Here is a 23,038-nt window from a genome sequence, read left to right as displayed (position 1 = left end):
GGCAACATTTCGGGTCGAGACCCCCCCCTTCAGGTTGCGAGTCTGGAGAGATCTCTCGTTTTCACACCTTAACCTTCCATATATCTGTGTCCCTCCCTCCCCTGACTTTCAGCCTGAAGAAGAGTCTCGACCCGAAACGTCTCCCATTCTTTCTCTCCAGGGACGCTGCCTGTCCCGCTGAGTTACTCCAGAATTCTGGGTCCATCTGCAGAGAAACACATTATCATTATTATCATTATCATCCTTTATTGTCATCTTGCAAAGCAACAGTTGTACAGTGCAAAATGAGAAGGCGTTTCCTGGGGAATACCGGAGCATCGCACATAAAAACTTAAACATTTCACACATAAAATAAAAACGATTTAAAAAAAAAGAACAATCCAGTCCCTGATAAAACAGTACGAATTGTTTAAAAAAGTGCAGGTAAAAACAGTACTCAGCGGGTGCAGCAGCATCTATGGAGCGAAGGAAATAGGCAACATTTCGGGCCGAAACCCTTCTTCAGACTGGACACATCTGTTCCCGTCACCCACTGGACATGTCTGAAGAAGGGTTTCGGCCCGAAACTTTGCCTATTTCCTTCGCTCCATAGATGCTGCTGCACCCGCTGAGTACTGTTTTTACCTGCACTTTTGTCTACCTTGGATTTTCCAGCATCTGCAGTTCCTTCTTAAACACAGTTGGACAGGTACATGGATAGGACAGGTTTGGAGGGTTATGGGCCAAGCACAGGCAAGGGGGACTGGGGTAGCTGGGACTTTGTTGGCCGGTGTGGGCGAGTTGGGCCGAAGGGCCTGTTTCCACACTGTATCACTATTTGTCTATGACAAGGAATGGAGAGATACGGATGATGTGCAGGCAGATGAGGTTAGTTTTAGACAATAGGTGCAGGAGTAGGCCATTCGGCCCTTCGAGCCAGCACCGCTTTTGTTTGACATCACGGTGCTAAGGCTGTGTTCCTAATCTGTACTGTGCGAATGCGTCACCACAGCCAAACCCAAACGTATACTTCTGCCAGAAGCCGAGAAAATAATCTTTTTGCGGACGGCACTGGGGGGTTCGTCCTTTACGACCACTGTTCCTAAGTGATAGGAGCAGAATTAGGCCATTTGGCCCATCTAGTCTGCTCCGCCATTCAATCGTGGCTGATCTATCTTTCCTTCTCAACTCCATTCTCCTGCCTTCTCCCCATAACCCCCGACACCCGCACTAATCAAGACTGTACCTTAGATAGGGTGCCTGAGTGCTCTGGTTTGCAATCTGGGGCAGAGATTGTAGTGCGCCGATCTGGTCAGGTCCGATGCTGTAGCCCTGGGGGATTCCAGCTGCCATGTAGGTGGCGGTCTGAGACTGCCCGGGGTACACCTGCGGAGAACAAAGGCAGGGAGGTTTAAAAATCAACATTCGTGAACGCAGCCCAGACCGTCACGCAAACCATCAACCCCATCAACCATCAACCCTGCCATCAACCCCATCCACACTCCACGCTGCCTCGGCAAGGCCAGCAGCATAATCCAGGACCAGTCTCACCCCGGTTGCTCCCTCTTCTTCCCCCTCTCTCATCAAGCAAAAGATGCAGAAGTGTGAAAACGTAGATTCAGGGACAGTTTCTTCCCTGCTGTTATCAGGCAACTGAACCATCCTATGAACAACTAGAGAGCAGTCCTGATCTATCATCTATCTCATTGGAGACCGTCGGACTATCTTTGATCAGACTATCTTGCAGTAAACGCGTTTCACTTTATCTGTACACACAGGTCGGCTTATAGACAATAGACAATAGGTGCAGGTGTAGGCCATTCGGCCCTTCGAGCCAGCACCGCCATTTAATGTGATCATGGCTGATTATCCCCAATCAGTACCCCGTTCCTGCCTTCTCCCCATATCCCCTGACTCCGCTATTTTTAAGAGCCCTATCTAGCTCTCTCTTGAAAGCATCCAGAGAACCGGCCTCCACTGCCCTCTGAGGCAGAGAATTCCACAAACTCACCACTCTCTGTGAGAAAAAGTGTTTCCTCGTCTCAGTTCTAAATGGCTTACTCCTTATTCTTAAACTGTGCACCCTGGTTCTGGACTCCCCCAACATCGGGAACATGTTTCCTGCCTCTAGCGTGTCCAAGCCCTTAACAATCCTAGAGAGGAGATAGGTGTTGGAGAGTAGAGGAATTATTTTGCTCTCTTGGTCCATACCCAATATTTCACCTGTCTGCTCCCTCTATCGATGTTGGCTGACCCACTGAGTTACTCCAGCATTTTTTTGTTTTAACTCACTTTTACATTTGCAATAACTCAAAATATGAACTCATTTTCTTCTCTCTAAAGGATGCATGCAGGTAGACCTGCTCAGTATCTGGTATATCCAGCATCTTTTTAGTTTTGTACCGAGGTACAGTGAAAGGATTTTTCTTGCATGCCAACCAGTCAGCAGAAAGACAATACATGATTACAATCGAGCCGTTTAGAGAGAGAGATAAATAAATGTTAAAGGGGGAAAAAAACGTGAATAATGTTTAGTGCAAAATACGAAAAGTCCAGTAACGTCCGATCAAAGATTTTGGCTGTTCACCTCCCACAGTCGTTAACCAGACTGAAGTTTAGTTTAGTTTAGGGATACAGTACGGAAACAGGCCCTTCGGCCCATCCAGTCCACACTGAGCAGCGATCCCCACACAATAACACTGCCCGACACACAATTTTAAAATTTATACCCAAATTTTTTTAATTTATACCCAATTTGAAGAAGGACATCCTTGCGATTGAGGCAGTGCAGCTTAGGTTCATGAGATTGATCCCTGGGATGGCGGGACTGTCATATGAGGAAAGATTGAAAAGACTAGGCTTGTATTCACTGGAGTTTAGAAGGATGAAGGGAGGGGGATCTTGTAGAAACATATAAAATTATAAAAGGACTGGACAAGCTAGATGCGGGAAAAATGTTCCCAATGTTGGGCGAGTCCAGAACCAGGGGCCACAGTCTTAGAATAAAGGGGAGGTCATTAAGATTGAGGTGAGAAAAAACTTTTTCACCCAGAGTTGTGAATTTGTGGAATTCCCTGCCACAGAGGGCAGTGGAGGCCAAATCACTGGATGGATTTAAGAGAGAGTTAGATAGAGCTCTAGGGGCTGGTGGAATAAAGGGATATGGGGAGAAGGCAGGCACGGGTTATTAATTGGGGACGATCACAATGAATGGCAGTGCTGGCTCGAAGGACCGAATGGCCTCCTCCTAAACCTATTTTTTTATATTTCTATGTTTCAAAGCCAATCAACCTACAAACCTGTGTGTCTTTGAAGTTCTCCCTATGACTTCCACGACTGTATGCCCTGCCACTAACTTCAGTTTTTACATTGCTACATTTCCCTCTCCTCCTTTATTGTGAGAAAAACTGCACGACTTCTCACCACGCTCGGGAACCGACCTGCATTGGCATGGAGCCCGACTGTTGTGCATAGAAGGCCTGTGCCTGAGCCTGAGGCTTGGAATACATGGAGGAATACATAGGCACGTCGTTCATCAATTTGTTGTACATCTCCAGCGCCTCCAAAACCTTCACGTTCAGGTCCGACAGCTCAGAGTGCTTCCTGAACGAGAGAGCGGAGAGGTGATTCGAGCAGCAGACATGGTATACAACGAGCACGCAGCGAGAAAATGTCACGCTTACCTATAGGTGGACACGGTGCTGGAGTAACTCAGCAGGTCAGGCGGCACCTCTAACATTTTGGGTGGGTGACGTTTTGGGTTGAGACTCTTCTTCAGATTGGAAGTGAAGGAGATAAACAGGACAAAGGGAAGGAGGTTCCCTGGTGGGCACGGGACTGGTGAGAGCCCCGATATATAGGGGCAGTTGCTGGCCCCCGGATTTGCCCTGTTTTTTTCCCTTCTTTTCTTCTTTTTTCCTTAAAGGGCCTGTCCCACTTACGCGACTTTTTCGGTGACTGCCGGCACCCGTCATAGGTCGTTGCAGGTCTCCGAAAATTTTCAACACGTTGAAAATCCAGCGACGACCAGAACAAGGTACGACTCTTTGGGCAACTACTCACGACCATACAGGCTTCACCCCGCGACATGTCGCCTGTATGGTCGTGAGTCGTCTCCTCAGTCGTCCAAAGAGTCGTAGCGTCTTTCTGGTCGCCGCTGGATTTTCGGCGACCTATGACGGGTGCCGGCAGTCGCCGAAAAAGTCGCGTAAGCGGGACAGGCCCTTTACCCGCCAGTGGTAGCCGACTCACCAAAACGTGGAGGAGAGGCGGGCTATACCAAATTGATCTCGGGCAAGGGGCTTTCACCGATAGCTGGGGCTCATGTTGTCGACCTCCCCGTGGTGAATGAGCCCTGTCAATTGACCTTGGCCAGGCGAACGACAACAAACAGAGACAGCAGCAGCAGCGCCACGGCATGCCCCCTTTTTAGGGCTGGCACCTACGGGTGTCGAACCGGATGGCATCACCTCTGCTTCCTCAAACACAAGAAGAAGACAACTGATGGCTCTGGGCAAGTGTGAGCGCAGACATAGGGACAGTTGACGGCCCCAATTTCTCCTGTTTTTCTTCACCTACCACCAAAAAGGTGGGGAGGGGTGGACTACATCAAATGATGGAGAGGTGGACAACACCTAATTGGCACCAGATGACCTTGGGCAAGGAGATTCCCCGATAAACTGACTGATGGCGACAGACAAATGCGAGCCCTGATATAGGGACAATTGCCGCCCCCCAATTTGGTCTTTCCTCACCAGAGATGGTGTGCACCAAGAGGTGGGTGGGCTACGCCAAAGGGGGTGGGCTACACCAGAGATGGACGAGACGATTGAACGGAGAGGTGTCAGCAATAGATTATTTGTAAGGGGGGGGGGGGGGGGGGGGGGGGGTTCCATTTGGCTTGGATTCCTACCTGTCTATTTCTTCGAGCTTCTCATCGATAATTGGTCCCATTTGTTGGCAGACATCTGGGGAAGAAGATACGAGACAAATAAATCTGCAGGTCTACTGCCAAAAAAAATGAATGAGAAAGACACACATTTGCCAGCACACCAGTTAATGTGTCTGCAAGAACAGGGGCTTGCGAGAAATAATCCCACAAACCAGATATATGGTCTTGACCTGAAACATCAGTAATCCATCTCATCTTAAACCCCGAGTCCCATTGTAAATTGGAGGAGCAGCACCTCATATTTTGCTTGGGTAGTTTATACCCCAGCGGTATGAACATCGACTTCTCCAATTTCAAGTAGTCCTTGCTTTGTAGACAATAGACAATAGGTGCAGGAGGAGGCCATTCGGCCCTTTGAGCCAGCACCGGCATTCAATGTGATCATGGCTGATCATCCCCAATCAGTACCCCGTTCCTGCATTCACCCCATATCCCCTGACCGTTATTTTTAAAGAGCCCTATCTAGCTCTCTCTTGAAAGCATCCAGAGAACCTGCCTCCACCGCCCTCTGAGGCAGAGAATTCCAGACTCACCATTCGGGGAGAAAAAAGTGTTTCCTCGTCTCCATTCCAAACATGTTCCCTGCCTCTAGCGTGCCCAAACCCTTAACAACCTTGTACGTTTCAAGATTCTCCCTCTTTCCCGACTCTCCCACAGCCCACGGTCTCCGCCTCTTCCTTTCTTCTTCCTGCCCCCACCACATCAGTCTGAAGAAGGTTCTCGACCCGAAACGTTCCGTAATTCTTAGCTCCACAGATGCTGCCTCTCCCGCTGAGTTTCTCCAGCATTTTTATCTACCTTTAATCTGAAACCCATGCCCTCTGGTTCTCGACTCCCCCTACTCTGGGTAAAAGGCTCTGTTCTTTCACCCAATCCGCTCCCCTCATGATTTTATACAACTCTACAAGATCTCTCCTCAGCTTCCTGTGCTCCACGGAACAGAGTCCCAGTCTGCCCAACCTCTCCCTATAGCCCAGCCCCTCGAGTCCTGGCAACATCCTCGTAAAAAAAATGTTGAGAGTTTAGTTTATTGTCATGTGTAAAAAGCTTTAGTCGCGTGCTAACCAGCCAGCGGAAAGACAACACACGATTACAATCGAGCCGTCCACAGTGTACAGGCACACGATAAAGGGAACAAAGGGACTAACGTTTAGTGTAAGATAAAGTCCAGCAAAATCTGATTAAAGATAGTCCGAGGGTCTCCAATGCTAGTAGCTCAGGACCACTCTCTAGTTGTGGTGGGACGGTTCAGTTGCCCGAGAACAGCTGGGAAGAAACTGTCCCCGAATCTGGAAGTGTGCGTTTTCACACTTCTGTACCTCTTGCCCGATGAGAGTTTTAGGGAGACTTCAGTCTGCGATTAACGACCTTGGGAGGTGAAAAGCCCCAAAAAAGTTGGATAAACCTGCTCAGCAGGTCGACCAGCATTTTTAAAGAGAAGGAAGTGTGTAAACATTTCAGGTTATTGCAAATGTAAAAGTGAGAAAACACGATGCTGGAATAATAAGTGGTTCAGCCAGCATCTGTGGAGGAAATGGACAGGTGAAATTTTGGGACAGGACCAAGTGAACAAATAAAGGGCCTGTCCCACTTGGCTGACGTATCAGGTCATCAGAAAATTCACGGTGAGATGACGTACGACGCGCAGTGTTTTTTCAAGTGTCGCAACATTTTTTTTGTTGCCGCTGGATTTTGAAACATTCAAAATCTTTTGGCGACACTGATATGATGCAGGCAGCCGGCGGAAAAAAAAATCGGCAAGTGGGACAGGCCCTTAAGTGAAATAAATCCTAGTCTCTCTACCAGCTATCTCCTCTCTATTCTATCAGTTCAATCAAGGAGGGAGACAAAGTGCTGGAGTAACTCAGCAGGTCAGGCATCATAGACATAGAAAATAGGTGCAGGAGTAGGCCATTCGGCCCTTCGAGCCTGCACCGCCATTCGATATGATCATGGCTGATCATCCAACTCAGTATCCCATCCCTGCCTTCTCCCCATACCCCCTGATCCCTTTAGCCACAAGGTCGGGACCCTTCCTCTTACACGTACAGTCTGAAGGACCTGACTAAACCCACACTTCTGTACCTCTTGTCTGATGGCAGAGGCGGGAAGAGGGAGTTTCTGGGGAGAGGGGGGGGGGGGGAAGGCTCGTCCTAGATTACGCTGTTGGCCTTGCCTTATGGCGGCTTACCTTCTAAACGTAGCAGTTCGGTCGAGTCTGGCCGCTGTTCGGTGGGAATGGCGTTCTGGAGCATCTGTAGTACCTGATCCATCTTTTCCTGCAAAATAAAAACAACGTTACAAACGGACAACCCACACGGCGGCTAAACATTCCAGACACGAGGAACTGCAGATGCTGGTTTACAAAGAAAAAGACACAAAGTGCTGGAGTAACTCAGCAGGTCATCAGGCAGCATCTCAGGAGAATACGGATAGGTGACATTCCGGGTCGGGGTCCTTCTTCAGTCAACAGGGTCCCAATACAACATGTCACCTGTCCATGTTCTCCAGAGATGCTGCCTGACCCGCTGAGTTACTCCAGTACTGTCTGTCTACATTTTTAAGAGCTACACATTTCTGACTATCCAAATTGGGTTTGTCTTCACTGGGACGTTGGCGGGAATTTTTAGATTAGAATAGATTAGATTCAATTTTATTGTCATTGCACTTTTTAGTGCAACGAAATGGTTTAGCCTGCAGTCATAACATAGAATAAATAACAAAACACACACTCAACACAGTTTAACATCCACCACAGTGAGTCCACCAGGCACCTGCTCACTGTGATGGAAGGCAAAAAGTCCCAAAGTCATTGTCTCTTCCCTCCTTGTTCGCCCTCTGCGCCGAGGCGATCCAGGCCTCCGATGTTGTGACCCCGCCGGGTGATGGCAAGCAAGTCCCGCGGCTGAATCCGAGCTCCGCAAACGGGCCGGTTCAAACTCTGCCGCCCTCCAGGCCAGCGGGCGAAGCTGTTGTTGCGGGAGCTCCAGAAAAACAGGTCACCAACCTGTGACCTGCGAGCTCCCGACGATGTCGTCCACTGGGCCCGCGGCCAAGCCGATTTGAGGGGAGACCTGACAGTAGTATATAAAGTTATGAGAGATGTAGATAGGGTGGACAGAAATGAAAGACTGGAAAGCATAGCTTTAAGGTGAGAGGGGTAAAGTCTAAAGGAGATGTATGGGGCAATTTTATTTAAATTTTACACTTTTGGTGGATGCCTGGAATGCAGACATGATAATGGCATTTAAGAAGCTTTTTGATAGGCACATGGACATGTAGGGAATCTTGGCACTGTGGTCGGCACAGACACTGCGGGCCGAAGGGCCCGTTACAATGCTGTACTTTTCTACATTCCATCAAATGTCATCCAAATACCACCATCACATTTTGATCTTCCGTGTCCCTACTAAACCATCACCTTTCGTTTCATTCTCACAATTATTTTCCCAAAGAATAGTTCGGCTTTTAAAAGTCTAGTTTGGTCTGATTCGATCGTGGCTGCTTGATTAAAAGGGAAGACCATTAATGCAACACAGTAATGAATATTTTAATTTAAATCAATAAAGGGGGCGTCACGGTGGCACAGCGGTGGAGTTGCTGCTTTACAGCGCCACAGATCCGATTTCGAGAATAAGGCACAAGCCATTTAGAACAAAGATGAGGAAAAACTTTTTCACATGGAGGATTGTGAATCTGTGGAATTCTCTGCCTCAAAAGGCAGTGGAGGCTAATTCTCTGTATGCTTTCTTGAGAGAGTTGGATAGAGCTCTTAAAGATAGCGGAGTCAAGGGATATGGGGGAAAAGGCAGAAACGGGGTACTGAGTGTGGATGATCAGCCATGATCACAGTGAATGGCGGTGCTGGGCCGAATGGCCTACTCCTGCACCTCATGTCTATTGATCCTGACTACGGACGCTGTCTGTATGGAGTTTTACGTTCTCCCCGTGACCTGCGTGGGTTTTCCCTGGGATCGCCGGTTTCCTCCCACACTCCAAAGACGAACGGGTTTGTAGGTTAATTGGCTTGGTATAATTGTTAAATTGTGCCGAGTGTATGTGTAGGATAGCGCAAGTGTGCGGTGGTCGGCACGGACACGGTGGGCCGAAGGGCCCACGTCCACGCTGTATCTCTAAACTAAACTAAACATTAAACTCTAAAACCTTTGCAAGAGTTAAGGAGCAAGTTAAAAGAACAAGGGAGAAGTTCTGGGAAGAAATTCAGGAAGTCAGAGCACTAGGGAGCCAGATGCAAGATCCAGCAAAGTGGAGGACACCGAGATGGGAGGATTGAGGAACTATTTACAAGGATGTCGCCAGGACTTGAGGGCCTGAGCTATAGGGAGCGGTTGGGAAGACTAGGACCTTAAGGGCCTGTCCCACTTGCATGCGATTGCGTGCACTTGGCGCGACCGACCGGAAGCGGAGGCATCGTATGGCTGCGTGGGGCCGGTCCCACTTAGAAGTGCGGAGGGGTATGTAGTTGTGCGCGACATCGCGCGGGGCACCGAAATTTTTGTAGTGAACAAAATCTTCGCTCGCCACCGGCCTGTCGTGTAACTGACGGCCAAAGTGGGACAGGCCCAAGACCCTGGCGCGGCGCAACGTCTGACCTCCAACAGCAGCAGAACCAGGCAAACGATCGCCGAGCTCGGCCTGGGGCTCACAGCCGTTGTGGTCCGGATCCACCCCCACTTCTACTCCCAGAGTGGGGCCAAGACGATTGGAGATAGACACAAAATGCAGGAGTAACTCAGCGGGACCGGCAGCATATCTGGAGAGAAGCAATGGGTGACGTTTCAGGTCAAGACCCTTCTTTCAGACTGAAGAAGAGTCTCAACCCGAAACATCACCCATTGCTTCTCTCCAGAGATGCTGCCGGTCCCGCTGAGTTATTCCAGCTGTGTGTCCATCTATAATGACGTCACGCGCTCCAGACGGCTGTGCGTACGCATGTAATCGCGCCCGACCTTCACGGGACCGTCGTGGCTCAACGCGACTACGAGGTCGCGCAATTTGCGTGCCAAGGACATGTAAGTGGGAAAGGCCCTTTACTCCTTGGAACATAAGAAGATGAGGGGCAGTCTTATAGAGCTGCACCAGATCAGATGGGGTCTTCTTTTACTCTGAATAGGGGAAATCAAGATCCAGGAGATATAGGTTTAAGGTGAAAGGGGAAAGACTTTATAGGAACCCTAGGGACAACTTTTTCCACACAGAGAGTAGTGGCTATATGGAAGGAAAAGCCAGAAAAAGTAATTGAGGCAGGTACTATAACAACATTTACAGAGATATTTGGGCAGGTACATGTATAGGAAAGGGATCTGGGCCAAATGCAGGCAGGTGGGACTACTGCAGATGGGTCATGTTTGTTGGCATGGGCATCTTGGGCCCAAAGGCCTGTTTCCCTGCTGTCGAACTGGATGGGTGTAAATGCAAGAGGCAAGTGGAAGAGAGGACTGCGTTGGTGCTTGACGTTAAGGTTCATACGGGAAATGCAGAAACTTGTCAAAACATTCCAGAAGCCTGACAGCATCCAGCGGGAATACCCGTTCCTCCGGGAGGGAGTTAGGTAAGTGAAGGGGGAAAAAAATAAGTACTGCAATCCAAACAAATTCCACATACCTCATCTATGTAGACTGGCTCAGGCTCAGAAGGCTGAGGTTCTTGTACGGTTGGCTCCTCTGGCACCACTTCTTTCTCTGGAATCAGTAGGGAACAAATGGGCGCATGTGAGTTATAAACTCCCCCGAGATTTTGGTGAGCACCTCGCCACTCCACTGGGCCGGTGTCAGTGCAAGCTCTGTATTGCTCAATTCATGTTGTGTACTGCTCCACTGACAAAGCTCGCTTCAGAGTGCAACCTCAGCCCCGTGGAAACAAAGCACTGGAGTACCTCGACAGGCCAGGAAGAATCTCAGGGGAACATGGGTCTCGACCCGAAATGTCACCGGTTTTATCTTCACACTGAAGAAGAGTCTCAACCCAAAACACCACCTGTCCATGTTCTCCAAAGATTCTGCCTAACCTGTTGTGGTGCAGATGTGACAATAAACTGCACCAGCGCTTGGTATCCATTTGTGTATTAACCAGCATCTTCAGTTCTTTGTTTCTACATCTCGTGTCTCAGAGCTGGTTGAGGCGATCACAAAGTATGGCAGCATGGTGGTGCAGCGGTAGAGTTGCTGCTTTACAGCGCCAGAGACCCGGGTTCCATCCCGACCGCGGGCGCTGTCTGTACCGAATTTGCACATTCTCCCCGTGACCGCGTGCGCTTTCTCCGGGTGCTCCGGTTTCCTCCCACACTCCAAAGACGTACAGGTTTGAAAAACTGTAAAATTGACCCTAGTGAGCGTAGGTCAGTGTACGGGGGGGGGGGTGGCGGTGATCGGCAAGGACTTGGTGGGCCGAAGGGCCTGTTTCCACGCTGTATCTCTAAAGTCTAAAGTCGGAGAGAGGACACAAACCAGACAAGGCTTGGACAAACTCTTGCACTGGTGCCGAAAGGTTAATGGTAAAGTCTGTGACCGCGTGGATTAATAGATTAGTTGGCTGCTGTGGGTTACCACAAATACAGGAGAGCGTGGGAGGAGAATCAGGGAAGGGATGGATGTGTGGATTTACATAGATACATAGAAAATAGGTGCAGGAGTAGGCCATTCGGCCCTTCGAGCCTGCACCGCCATTCAATATGATCATGGCTGATCATCCAACTCAGTATCCCGTACCTGCCTTCTCTCCATACCCCCTGATCCCTTTAGCCACAAGGGCCACATCTAACTCCCTCTTAAATATAGCCAATGAACTGGCCTCAACTACCCTCTGTGGCAGAGAGTTCCAGAGATTCACCACTCTCTGTGTGAAAAAGTTTCTTCTCATCTCGGTCCTAAAGGATTTCCCCCTTATCCTTAAGCTGTGACCCCTTGTTCTGGACTTCCCCAACATCGGGAACAATCTTCCTGCATCTAGCCTGTCCAACCCCATAAGAATTTTGTACGTCTCTATAAGATCCCCTCTCAATCTCCTAAATTCTAGTGAGTATAAGCCAAGTCTATCCAGTCTTTCCAGTTAATAGGCATGCCCAGAATTAATTATTGAAGAAGATAAATGGTGGAATAGGGTTACACTGATGACTGGCATAGATTCTATGGGCCGATCATGAGGTTATGAAAAAAAATTAAAACTAGGAAGACCTACAGACGGGGCCAACTCCGAAATAACTCAGTCACCATTTGGATTAGGTGGCAATGGGGATGGCCAAAAAATGCTGACCTGGTGAACAAATAAACAATGTTTACTTAATTCAGAAAGATCCCATGAGGGTCTGAATCAGAGCATTGAACTTCTTCCGAAACCTAAAATATTCGTAGACGACCCGATTCTGGCTCAGGGTTTCGTAAGTAGCAGAGCTGCTACCTCGCTGCGATCTATTGAAAGTCATCCCTCGAGCCAAACTTTTTTTTGTTTTTTGTTTTTGGTAAGATTGTTAAGGGCTTGGACATCCTAGAGGCAGGAAACATGTCCCCCTGTTGGGGGAGTCCAGACCCAGGGGCCACAGTTTAAGAATAAGGGGTAAGCCATTTAGAACGGAGACGAGGAAACACTTTTTCTCACAGAGAGTTGTGAATCTGTGTAATTCTCTGCCTCGGATGGTGATGGATGCAGGTTCTCTGGGTACTTTCAAGAGAGAGCTAGATAGGGCTCTTAAAAATCACAGAGTCAGGGGATATGGGGAGAAGGCAGGAACGGGGTATTGATTGGGGATGATCAGCCATGATCACATTGAATGGCGGTGCTGGCTCGAAGGGCCAAATGGCCTACTCCTGCACCTATTGTCTATTTCTACACTGTTGGAGGGATTTATCACTCAATCCATCTTTGTATCTTTTAACAAGAGTATTTCAGTTGTAACAACCAACATATACATGCCACTAATACAGGGGCGATTGTCAGCTTTAATCTTTATCTTAGCCACAGATCTTGAGCGTTGTAAGGACGGCCACGGTGGCGCAGCGGTAGAGTGGCTGGATTACATCGCTTGCAGCGCCGCAACCCCGGGTTCGATCCTGACTGTACGTTTCCCCCGTGACCGCGTGGGTTTTCTCCGAGATCTTCGGGTTTCCTCCCACACTCCAAAGACGTCCAGCTTTGTGGGTTAATCGGCTGGGTATAAGTGTAAATTGTCATCGTGCGTGCAGGATAGCGCGGGGATCCTGGTGGCGGCGCGACTCGTTGCAGCGGCTCCTACAGGCTGTCTGTCTTTTTTTTTTTTTTTTTTTTTTTTTTTGTCTAGTTAAATGTAGTGTTTGGTGTTTTTTAATATTGGTTTTAAATGTGTATATGTGGGGGGCGGGGGGAGGGGCGGGGGAAACTGTTTAAAATCTCTTCCCTGTCCGGGAGACCCGACCTTTTCCCTGTCGGGTCTCCGTTGTCGTTGGGGCCTAGCACCGTGGAGCGGCCTCCAACCTGAACGACCCGGGGGCTCGGGAGACTGCGCTGCGGACTACTCACGATCGTGGGGCTGGCCGGCCTCGGCGCGTGGGGAGCGGTGGTGACTCGCTGCTGCGACTCGACTCCTGGGGCTCGGAGGCTCCAGCAACGCAGCCGCAGGTCCGGTGGACTGGGACATCGGGAGCTCACGGGTCCGGGGGGAGAGAGAGACTGCTTCCCGGAGCTCCCGCAACGCGACTTCTCCAGCCCGTGTCGCGGGGTTTGGAACGACCCGGAGCGGGGAAGTACATAATCCCGGCACGGCTTCGTGGCCGTGGGACATTACAGCGCCCGCCGGGGGCTCCAACTTCGAGACTTCTAGACCGGGAGCGGGGCCGTAAATCGCCCGGCACGGCCTAAAATGGCCGTGGGACTTATCATCGTCCGCCTGGGGCTTCGACATCGGGAGAGACATGGAGAGCAGGGGAGAGAAAAGACTTTTGCCTTCCATCACAGTGTTGTATTGTTGTATTTGTATTTTGTATCGCTGGTCGGTGCGGGCTGAAGGGCCTGTTTCCACGCTGTATCTCCAAGCTAAACTAAACCAGCCTCTCTATGCAGTCACACTTCCTGCCGACTGCCCGTGATGAGGTAGAGACAATAAGGACATGAAATGGTGGTTCCACTTACCCGGCTCAGGGTCTGCACTCAGGCTGGTCGACACAAAATTGGAAGGGAAAAGCCCAACACCTCTTTTGGTCTCTCCTTTCCACCAATTAGGGTCACTACATAAAACAGCAGAACACGTACAATGTAAATACAGAAGCACGGATGTTAGGGAACATTTTGACTCTAACCTCCATACCCTTCATCCTGAATCTGTACACTGTGGACGGCTCGATTGTAATCATGTATTGTCTTTCCGCTGACTGGTTAGCACACATAACAAAAGCCTTTGACTGTACGTCGGTACACGTGACAATAAACTAAATACTACTCCCTTTATCCCGTTGTCTGCCTCAGAGGGCGGTGGAGGCCGGTTCTCTGGATGCTTTCAAGAGAGAGCTAGATAGTGCTCTTAAAAATAGCAGAGTCAGGGGATATGGGGAGAAGGCAGGAACGGGGTACTGATTGGGGATGATCAGCCATGATCGCATTGAATGGAGGTGCTGGCTCGAAGGGCCGAATAGCCTACTCCTGCACCTATTGTCTATTGTATCTGTACACTTGATTATAATCATGTATAGTCTTTCCGCTGACTGGTCAGCATGCGACAAAAAAAGCACGACACAGTACCTCAGTACACACAACATTAAACTAAACGGAACCACCAGGATTTAGAAGGGAAAGCAACACAGGATAGCGACTTGCTGGCTGCTCTCTACTCCCTTGGAACGTTATCACTGAACATTCACAGTCACTGGGTCCAAGCTAAGAACGCAAGCTCTACCGCAGCTCAAGGCCACAGTTCTCCATCACACCAGCAGGGTGGTGTAGGACAGGCATTAAATTTCCCTCGATTGTGACGCCCACCTTATAAGTCACTTATAGTCGAGTTAAGGGCCCGGTCCCACTTTCCCGAGTTACTCACGGATTCTCCCGAGTTTTCCCCTCGATTCAAACTCGGAGAATTACGGTAATAGCCAGCCGTAGGTACTCGGGGCTATTTTTATTTTTACTCGTGGACATTTTTCTACACGCTGAAAAAACGTCCCCACTTACCTGATGCCCCGAGTACCTACGGCTGGCATTACGAGCCACTACGAAAAATTTATGGACTCCTACGCCTTCCTATGGACTCGCTACGGACATTCTCCGAGTTTGAATCAAGGGGAAAACTCGGGAAAATTCGTGAGTAACTCGGGAAAGTGGGACAGGCCCTTCAGTTTTTTTTTTAGGAGATGCGGTTTAGATTAGATTAGACATACAGTGTGGAAACGGGCCCTTTGGCCCACACTACCTGCACGCTAGTTCTATCTTACACACTCTGAGCAATTCATAGAAGTCAATTAACCTACAAACCCGCAATTCTTTGAGATGTGGGAGGAAACCCAGAGCACCCGGAGAAATCCCACTCGGTCACAGGGAGAACGTGCAAACTCCACACAGCCGGCAATAGAGGTCGGAATCGAACGCGGGTCCCTGGCGCTGCTCAACTGGGATAGACAGAATATATTGCCCTGCCTGAAATATAGCTGACAACATGGTACTGAGCTTTCTCTTGAACTGCTGCATGTCTTCAGGTGAAGTTGCCACACTGTGCACTTGATAAGGGGTTGCCAGGATGTCTACCATGTGATGATGAAGGAATGCAATACGTTTCTAAGTCAGAACGGTGCACCGTGTGTGGAGGGGACTCTGCAGTCCACTGCTTTCATGAACCTGCTGCCATTGTCTTTTCTAATGAAAGACGACGAGGGCTTGGGAAGTGATGTCACTGAACTAATTGATGAGCTAGGGAAACTTCAGAACCAATATTATTCCTGACCAACATTTATCCCTTAATCAACATCACAAAAAAAAAACAGGTTAAATGGTCAATATCGTACGGCTATTCATAGGAACTCTGTGGGCAGGAAACAGGATGCAGAAGAGTTTTGACCCGAAATGTCACCTATATCTTTTCTCCAGATGCTGCCTGACCCGCTGAGTTACTCCAGCTTTTGGTGTCTAAACAGTTTCTTACATTGCATCAGCAATTACATTTTCATTGTATTTGGCTGTAAAATGCTTTTTAAACAATCTAAGCCACCAAATAAATACAGGCCTTTTTTCCCCCTTTATAAATAAAAACTGTTGCTAATACGATATTTGAAATAGGATCACTGCTGGGTGGAAATAAGTGTTCAGAACCTATAATTTATAAAAAACAATATTTAAAAGTTCCTTGGACAGATGTGTGGATAGGAAAGGTTTTGAGGGAAATAAAAAAAGACACAAAGTGCTGGAGTAACTCAGCGAGTCAGGTAGAATCCCTGGAAAACATTTCAGGTGACGTTTCGGGTCGGGTCCGTTCTTCAAGCACCGAAGATGCGTCCTGGTCAAAAAACATTATCTTTCCATGTTCTCCGGGGATGATGCCTGACCTGCTGAGTTACTCCAGCACATTGTCGCTTTTTATTTTAAACCAGCATCTGCAGTTTCTTGTTTCTACAGGAAGGCATAGGGGGATGTGGGCCAGATAGGACTAGCTTAAATGGGTTAGCTTGGTCGGCATGGAGGAGTCGGGATGAAGGGCCTGTTTCCATGCTGTGGCACACTATAGTTTATTCATTAAATGAAATAAAAGCATTTCAATGCAGGAAACTTCATCAAAAGCAACTGCAGATTAAATGGAATACAGCAACCTCCTTTTAGTTTAGGAGAAGGTCCATGGGGAGGAACGAATGCCACCTGAACACAAGTCGTGGTCTGATCAACCACGGCTGGGTCGCCTGGGTGAGGGCGTCTGATGTTGAAAGACCCAAAATGACCCCAAGTTACATCACTGATGATGTGTTCAGGAGCATCACTAGATGTATTTTTATCAAGAGGCACAACGTGGAAACAGGCCTTTCGGCCCACCGAGACCGCACCAACCGGCGATCCACGCACACTAGGTCCGGTATTTAACAACAAGCATCATCATTCAAAACTAATTTTTTTTTAATCTACCGTTTAAAAAAAAGAGGCAGCCTAGAATATGTGAATTATAACTGGATGATCAGCGATGGGACTGGAGCACAACAGCTTATAAACACTTCACTATTCAAAGATATCGAGGCTAATCTACAAAGAACATAGAAGAGCACATCACATGAAAAGATGGATGATAAGGGATGGGCCCTTTGCTGCCTGTCCAGTAGAGCTTTCACAAAAATATCAAGTTGTATTAGAAAGGAAAAAAAAGTGCTGGAGTAACTCAGAGGGTCAGGCAGCATCTGTGGAGAACATGGATGGGCGACTTTTCGGGTCGGGAATCCTTCTTCAAGATGGCGGTGGACGGAGGAGAGGATCGATGCCGCCAAGCGAAGACTATACTCTTTAAGAACTTTGTAACTTTGTTAGCCCCGGAAACTTTAGTTTAGTTTAGAGATACAGCGCGGAAATAAGCCCTTGGTCCACTGAGTCCGTGCCCACCAGCACTATCCTTCACACACCCTGGACTATTTTTTGACATTTAAACCAAACCAATCAACCTACAAATCTGTACGTCTTTGGAGTGTGGGAGGAAACTGGAGATCCTGGAGAAAACCCACGCAGGTCACTGGGTGGGGAATGTACAAACTCCGGACAGACAGCGCCGGTAGTCAGCACTCAGCCTGGGTTTCAGGCACTGCAAGGCAGCAATTCTACCCCGCGTAACCGTGCCGCATGGCGACTATTTGCGTACTCTCAAAGAAGTCTACTATTACACTACAATCATTGCACGTTCATACTTGTCTATGATGTGCTAATCTACAGTACGATCTTAGATAGACACAAAATGCTGGAGTAACTCAGCGGGACAGGCAGCATCTCTGGAGAGACAGAATGGGTGACGCTTCGGGTCAAGACCCTTCTTCAGACTGATGTCGGGGGGGGGGGGGGGGGGGGGGAGGGAGATAGATAGATATGAGTGAAGGTGTGAAAACAGGGCTAAGGGAATGGAGATCAAGGAAAATAGACAATAGACAATGGGTGCAGAAGTAGGCCATTCGGCCCTTCGAGCCAGCAATGCCATTCAATGCGATCATGGCTGATCACATTGTCAAAGCCCTGTCCCACTGTACGAGTTCATTCAAGAGTTCTCCCGTGTTTGCCCCGATTCGAACTCGGAGATTTACGATAATGGCCGCTCATGGACATTTTTCAACGTTGAAAAATCTTCACGAGTCTTCCCGAGCTTACCGCATTTCCCGTGTACCCACCGTTAGCGTTACGAGCCACTAAGAGACGTTCCCGAGCTCCGACGTATCCGCTACATACATTCTACGTGCTTCCACGAGTTTGATTTTTTTTTTTTTTTTTAAACTCGGGCGAGCTCTTGAATGAAATCGTACAGTGGCACAGGGCTTTCAGAGTCAGATCATAGTCATACTGGATTGGTGACATTACAGGTCAGGACCCTTCTTCAGATCAGCTCCTAACCCAAAACATCAGCTATCCATATTCTCCAAGGATGATGCCGGACCTGCTGAGATACTCCAGCACTTTGTATTTATTTTATTTATTTTTTGATAAACCAGTCCCTGCAGTTCCTCGTTTCCACAAGCTGCAATAAACTTTCAAAGAATATCACGATTGACAAATCATGTTAGTTCCAAACATACCTGTCATCTAAAATGGTTATTATCTCCCCGGCTTTAAAAGTTAGTTCATTATCTTCAACGGCCTCAAAGTCGTAGAGAGCGCGGACCACTCGTATCTCAGTCCTGTGGGAGTTCACTGCGGTCTCAGCTGAAGGATAGAAAGATTTTGTCTCCGTCTGTTGATGCTTCTGCTCTTGCAAAGAAATTTCGATAGCTGCGGAAATGTAAAAAATATCTGTAAATATTTTGTAATGTATAGAACTAATGCTTTCATTGAAGAAACTAAATCTTCCTTATTGTCATTCAAATCCAATTACATATCACCTTATTCGAGACGCGGACTGCACGGAGGAGCAGCGGTAGAGTTGCTGCCTTACAGCACCAGAGACCCAGGTTCGATCCCGACCACGGGTGCCTGTCTGTAGGGAGTTTGTACGTTCTCCCCGTGATCTGCGTGGGTTTTCTCCGGGATCTCCGGTTTCCTCCCACACTCCAAAGACGTACAGATTTGTAGGTTGATCGGTTTGGTTTGTAGGCTAATTGGCTTGGTATAATTGTAATTTGTCCCTAGTGTGTGTAGGATAGTGTAAGCGTGCGAGGATCGATGGTCGGTGCGGACTCGGTGGGCCAAAGGGCCTGTTTCAGCGCTGTATCTCTAATCTAAACTAAAATGTGTTCTACAGCATCCGTCCATAATATGTTAGAACGTTAATTTACTTATTTAAGTAATATTTAAGCTATATTTAAGAGGGAGTTAGATGTGGCCCTTGTGGCTAAAGGGATCAGGGGGTATGGAGAAAAGGCAGGTACAGGATACGGAGTTGGATGGTCAGCCATGATCATATTGAATGGCGGTGCAGGCTCGAAGGGCCGAATGGCCTACTCCTGCACCTATTTTCTATGTTTTCGATGTTTATACCGCGACTGGCACTGCGCTCCCACTTGCCAGCCCCCTCAGCCGCGCCTGCGCAGTTGGCGGAAGGGTTGCCGTGCCCGCAGCCATTTCCAGACCGCCATTTTGACTGGCATCACAGCGGGGACCCAATGGGGAGGGTTTCCGGACCCGGCGCCATTTTCAGATCGCCATGGTGATCTGATACTTCCGTAATAACTGAACGCCTCGAGGATCACTGGCGTCACAACGGGCCCACGGGTCATCTAGTGATATATTAGAAACCTTGTACTAGTATCACAAACCCCAAAGACAGGAAGGAATGAAGTTTAATAGCCCTGTCCCATAAATTATATCTATCTATCTATCTATCTATCTATTCCAAGAGCTCTCCCGAGTTTGCCCTGATTCGAATTCGGAGATTTACGGTAATGGCCGCTCGTCGGTACTCGGGGCTCTCGTGGACATTTTTCAACATGTTGAAAAATCTTCACGAGTCTTCCCGAGCTTACCTGTCATTAGCAAGTCTTCCCGAGTACCTGCCGTTAGCGTTACTAGCCGCTAAGAGACGTCCCCGAGCTCCGACGTACCCGCTACGTTCATTCTCCGTTCTTACCACGAGTTTGATTTTTATAAAACTCGGTAGAGCTCTTGGAATGAACTCGTACTGTGGGACAGGAAAGGAACTCTTCCCATAATAAATAATCTTCACCACAGTTGGGTTTGGAGTTAAAATTGAAGAAAATGTTGGGGAGGATAAAAAGGGGATTCAAATAGGATGACTGTAAACAGTTGGATGATGGTCAACTAGTCAGGTACTGGACACCAGCCCAGCCAGCGGATATAATCTCTCTTTGTCCAGCCCATCACACCTTGACAAGTTTTAAATTATTGTCAATAAAATGCCCTCTCATTCTGCTGCATCATTTCTACCATCTGATAAAAATCCAATCCCAAATAGTGCAAGGCCTGGATAGAGTGGATGTGGAGAGGATGTTTCCACCAGCGGAAGGGCCTCGGACCGGAGGGCGCAGCCTCAGAATAAAAGGACGTACCCATAGAAAGGAGATGAGGAGGTATTTCTTTAGTCAGAGGTTGGTGAATCTGTGGAGCTCATTGTCACAGAAGGCTGTAGAGGTCAAGTCATTGGATATTTTTAGGGAAGAGATTGACAAGATTCTTGATAAGTACGGGTGTCAGGGGTTATGGGGAGAAGGCAGGAGAATGGGATTGAGAGGGAAAGAAAGATCAGCCGTTATTGAATGGTGGAATAGACTTGCTGGGCCGAGTGGCCTAATTCTGCTCCCAGAACACTATGAATCCCCATCGACTTTCAGAGCAAATGTTTCACAATTACTTTATTCCTTACCTTTAGCTAGATCTGTATCTTCAGTAGCTTTATTTAGTGACGTGCTGCCAATTTTTGATGAGCTTGCACTGCTCTGACTTTGCTGTAAAGAAAATATTGAACATTAGTATTTTTCAAAAGCACATTCTCTGCTCCATTCCCTCCATGGGGTAGCTTGGCTACAACCTCCATCGTTTCTACCATGATGATTTAACTGCAATAGGGCGAAGATGGAATTGGGCTCGCTGAAGAATTTCCTGCTCAATAATCCGTTGGCAGTTCAGTGGCATTGATTCACACCAGATCCCCAGAATATTTCCATGCCAACGTCCAGAGGGATAGAATCACATACAAGTGTGGGGAAGAAGAACCGGCTGAAGTCGAGCTACTGCCTCAGATGCGGGTTCGATCCCGACTACGGGTGCTTGTCTGAACAGTTTGTCCGTCCTCCCCGTGACCTGCGTGGGTTTTCTCTAAGATCTGCGGCTTCCTCCCACAGTCCAAATATGTACAGGTTTGTGGGTTGATTGGCTTGGTCTAAATGTAAAATTGCTGTGGGTGTGCGCGTGTGTGTGTGGACTCGGTGGGCCGAAGAGCCTGTTTCTACTCCGTATCTCTAAAACTACACAGAGGGTTGTGGGTGCGTGCAATGCACCGGACGGAAGTGGTGGTGGAGGCAGATATGACAGTGGCATTTAAGAGGCTCTTGGACAAGCATAGGGATGCGTAGGGAATGGAACATATATAGGTTGGATGAGATTAGTTTGGCTTGCCATCATGTTCGGCATAGGCAATGTGGGCTGAAGGGCCTGTTCCTGTGCTGTACTGTTCGATGCTCATCCCACTATCTTCGGCGAAAGAAACGTCAAACTTTCCATGAATATTTATGCTGAGAGAAAGAATATTTTAAAGTAAGTACCTGAGAGCTGGCTGTAGGAAATGTGACCCCATCTTCTTTAAGTTCTTTGATGGTAGCAGTAATAAGACTGAGCTGGGGATCCTTGTGAAACTCCTCCACCCATTCCACCATTAACGCCTTAAATTTCTCACACACCTTTGGATGAGCCTGCATGCAATAGGTAAAGTGTGATTAATGAGACGGATGGGTTAGTATAACAATTTCATTGTTTAGCTCAAGGCAAATACGATGATGCAGCCGTCACACCATCAAGATGCAGCTGTATAGGACTTTGGTTAGTCCGCACTTGGGGAGCATTGTGCGCAGTTCTGGTCACCCCGTTACGTGAAAGATGTGGAGGATTTGGAAAAGTGTGCAGAGGAGGTTTACCAGAAAGTTGTATGAAGGAACTGCCGATGCCGGTTTAAACCGAAGATAGACACAAAAAGCTGGAGTAACTCAGAGGGTCAGGCAAAGGAACAGGTGACGTTTCGGGTCGAGACCCTTCTTCAGAATGTTGCCTGGAATAGTGGGTATTAGAAACAGGGAGAGGTTGAACAGACTTAGACTGTTTTCTCTGGGAAAACAGAGGTTGCGGGGAGACCTGATATTAAGAGAGTTAAGAAACATTGGCTATATTTAAGGGGGAGTTAGATGTGGCCCTTGTGGCTAAAGGGATCAGGGGGTATGGAGAGAAGGCAGGTACAGGATACTGAGTTGGATGATCAGCCATGATCATATTGAATGGCGGTGCAGGTTCGAAGGGCCGAATGGCCTACTCCTGCACCTATTTTCTATGTTTCTATGAAACAGTTAGACAGGTACATGGATAGGACAAGTTTGGAGGAACATGGACGAAGCGCAAGCAGGTGGGACTAGTGTAGCTGGGACATGTTGGCCGGTGTGGCCAAGTTGGGCCGAAGGGCCTGTTTCCACGCTGTTTCACTCTATGACTGGCGTAGAACCTTTTTCCACCATTATGGGGAAGGAAAAAAAAACAAATATCAGAGGGCACAGCTTCAAGGTGAGACGGGCAACATTTAAAAGGTATGCAGGCAACATTTTTTCTTTGACATAAAGGGCTGCGAGTGCTTGGAACATTTTAGAGACTTTTAGACAGGCACATGGATATGCAGGGATTGGAGGGACATGCGTAATGTGCAGGTAGACAAGTGATGGATATGGCATCATGTTCAACACTGTCATTGTGGGCCGAGGGCCTGTTCCAGTGAGGTACAGTTCTAGGTTCCAAAGACACTCGACTCTACAA

At 48.2% G+C, this 23,038-nt stretch overlaps 1 protein-coding gene and 1 long non-coding RNA gene across 2 annotated transcripts in view; one reads left to right on the top strand and one right to left on the bottom strand.

Annotated features, from left to right (window-relative positions):
* Positions 1-23,038, bottom strand: part of LOC116975579 (signal transducing adapter molecule 2-like) — a 56,007-nt gene that overhangs the window by 509 nt on the left and 32,460 nt on the right. The window contains exons 5-13 of the mRNA XM_033024877.1: positions 21,790-21,936; positions 20,892-20,973; positions 18,652-18,844; positions 14,051-14,145; positions 10,556-10,632; positions 7,122-7,209; positions 4,892-4,946; positions 3,420-3,582; positions 1,226-1,365 (exon numbers count right to left, since the gene is read on the bottom strand). Coding sequence (XP_032880768.1) covers positions 1,226-1,365; positions 3,420-3,582; positions 4,892-4,946; positions 7,122-7,209; positions 10,556-10,632; positions 14,051-14,145; positions 18,652-18,844; positions 20,892-20,973; positions 21,790-21,936 — 1,040 coding nt within the window. The remainder of the gene's footprint in view (positions 1-1,225; positions 1,366-3,419; positions 3,583-4,891; positions 4,947-7,121; positions 7,210-10,555; positions 10,633-14,050; positions 14,146-18,651; positions 18,845-20,891; positions 20,974-21,789; positions 21,937-23,038) is intronic.
* Positions 677-22,719, top strand: LOC116975580. Its single transcript, XR_004412665.1, has 3 exons — positions 677-714; positions 19,443-19,450; positions 22,629-22,719. It is a non-coding gene; the product is annotated as an uncharacterized LOC116975580 (long non-coding RNA).

The sequence above is a fragment of the Amblyraja radiata genome, chromosome 7 (assembly GCF_010909765.2).
Source record: "Amblyraja radiata isolate CabotCenter1 chromosome 7, sAmbRad1.1.pri, whole genome shotgun sequence".
Taxonomy (NCBI): domain Eukaryota; kingdom Metazoa; phylum Chordata; class Chondrichthyes; order Rajiformes; family Rajidae; genus Amblyraja; species Amblyraja radiata.
This window is presented reverse-complemented; position numbering and strand designations above follow the sequence as displayed.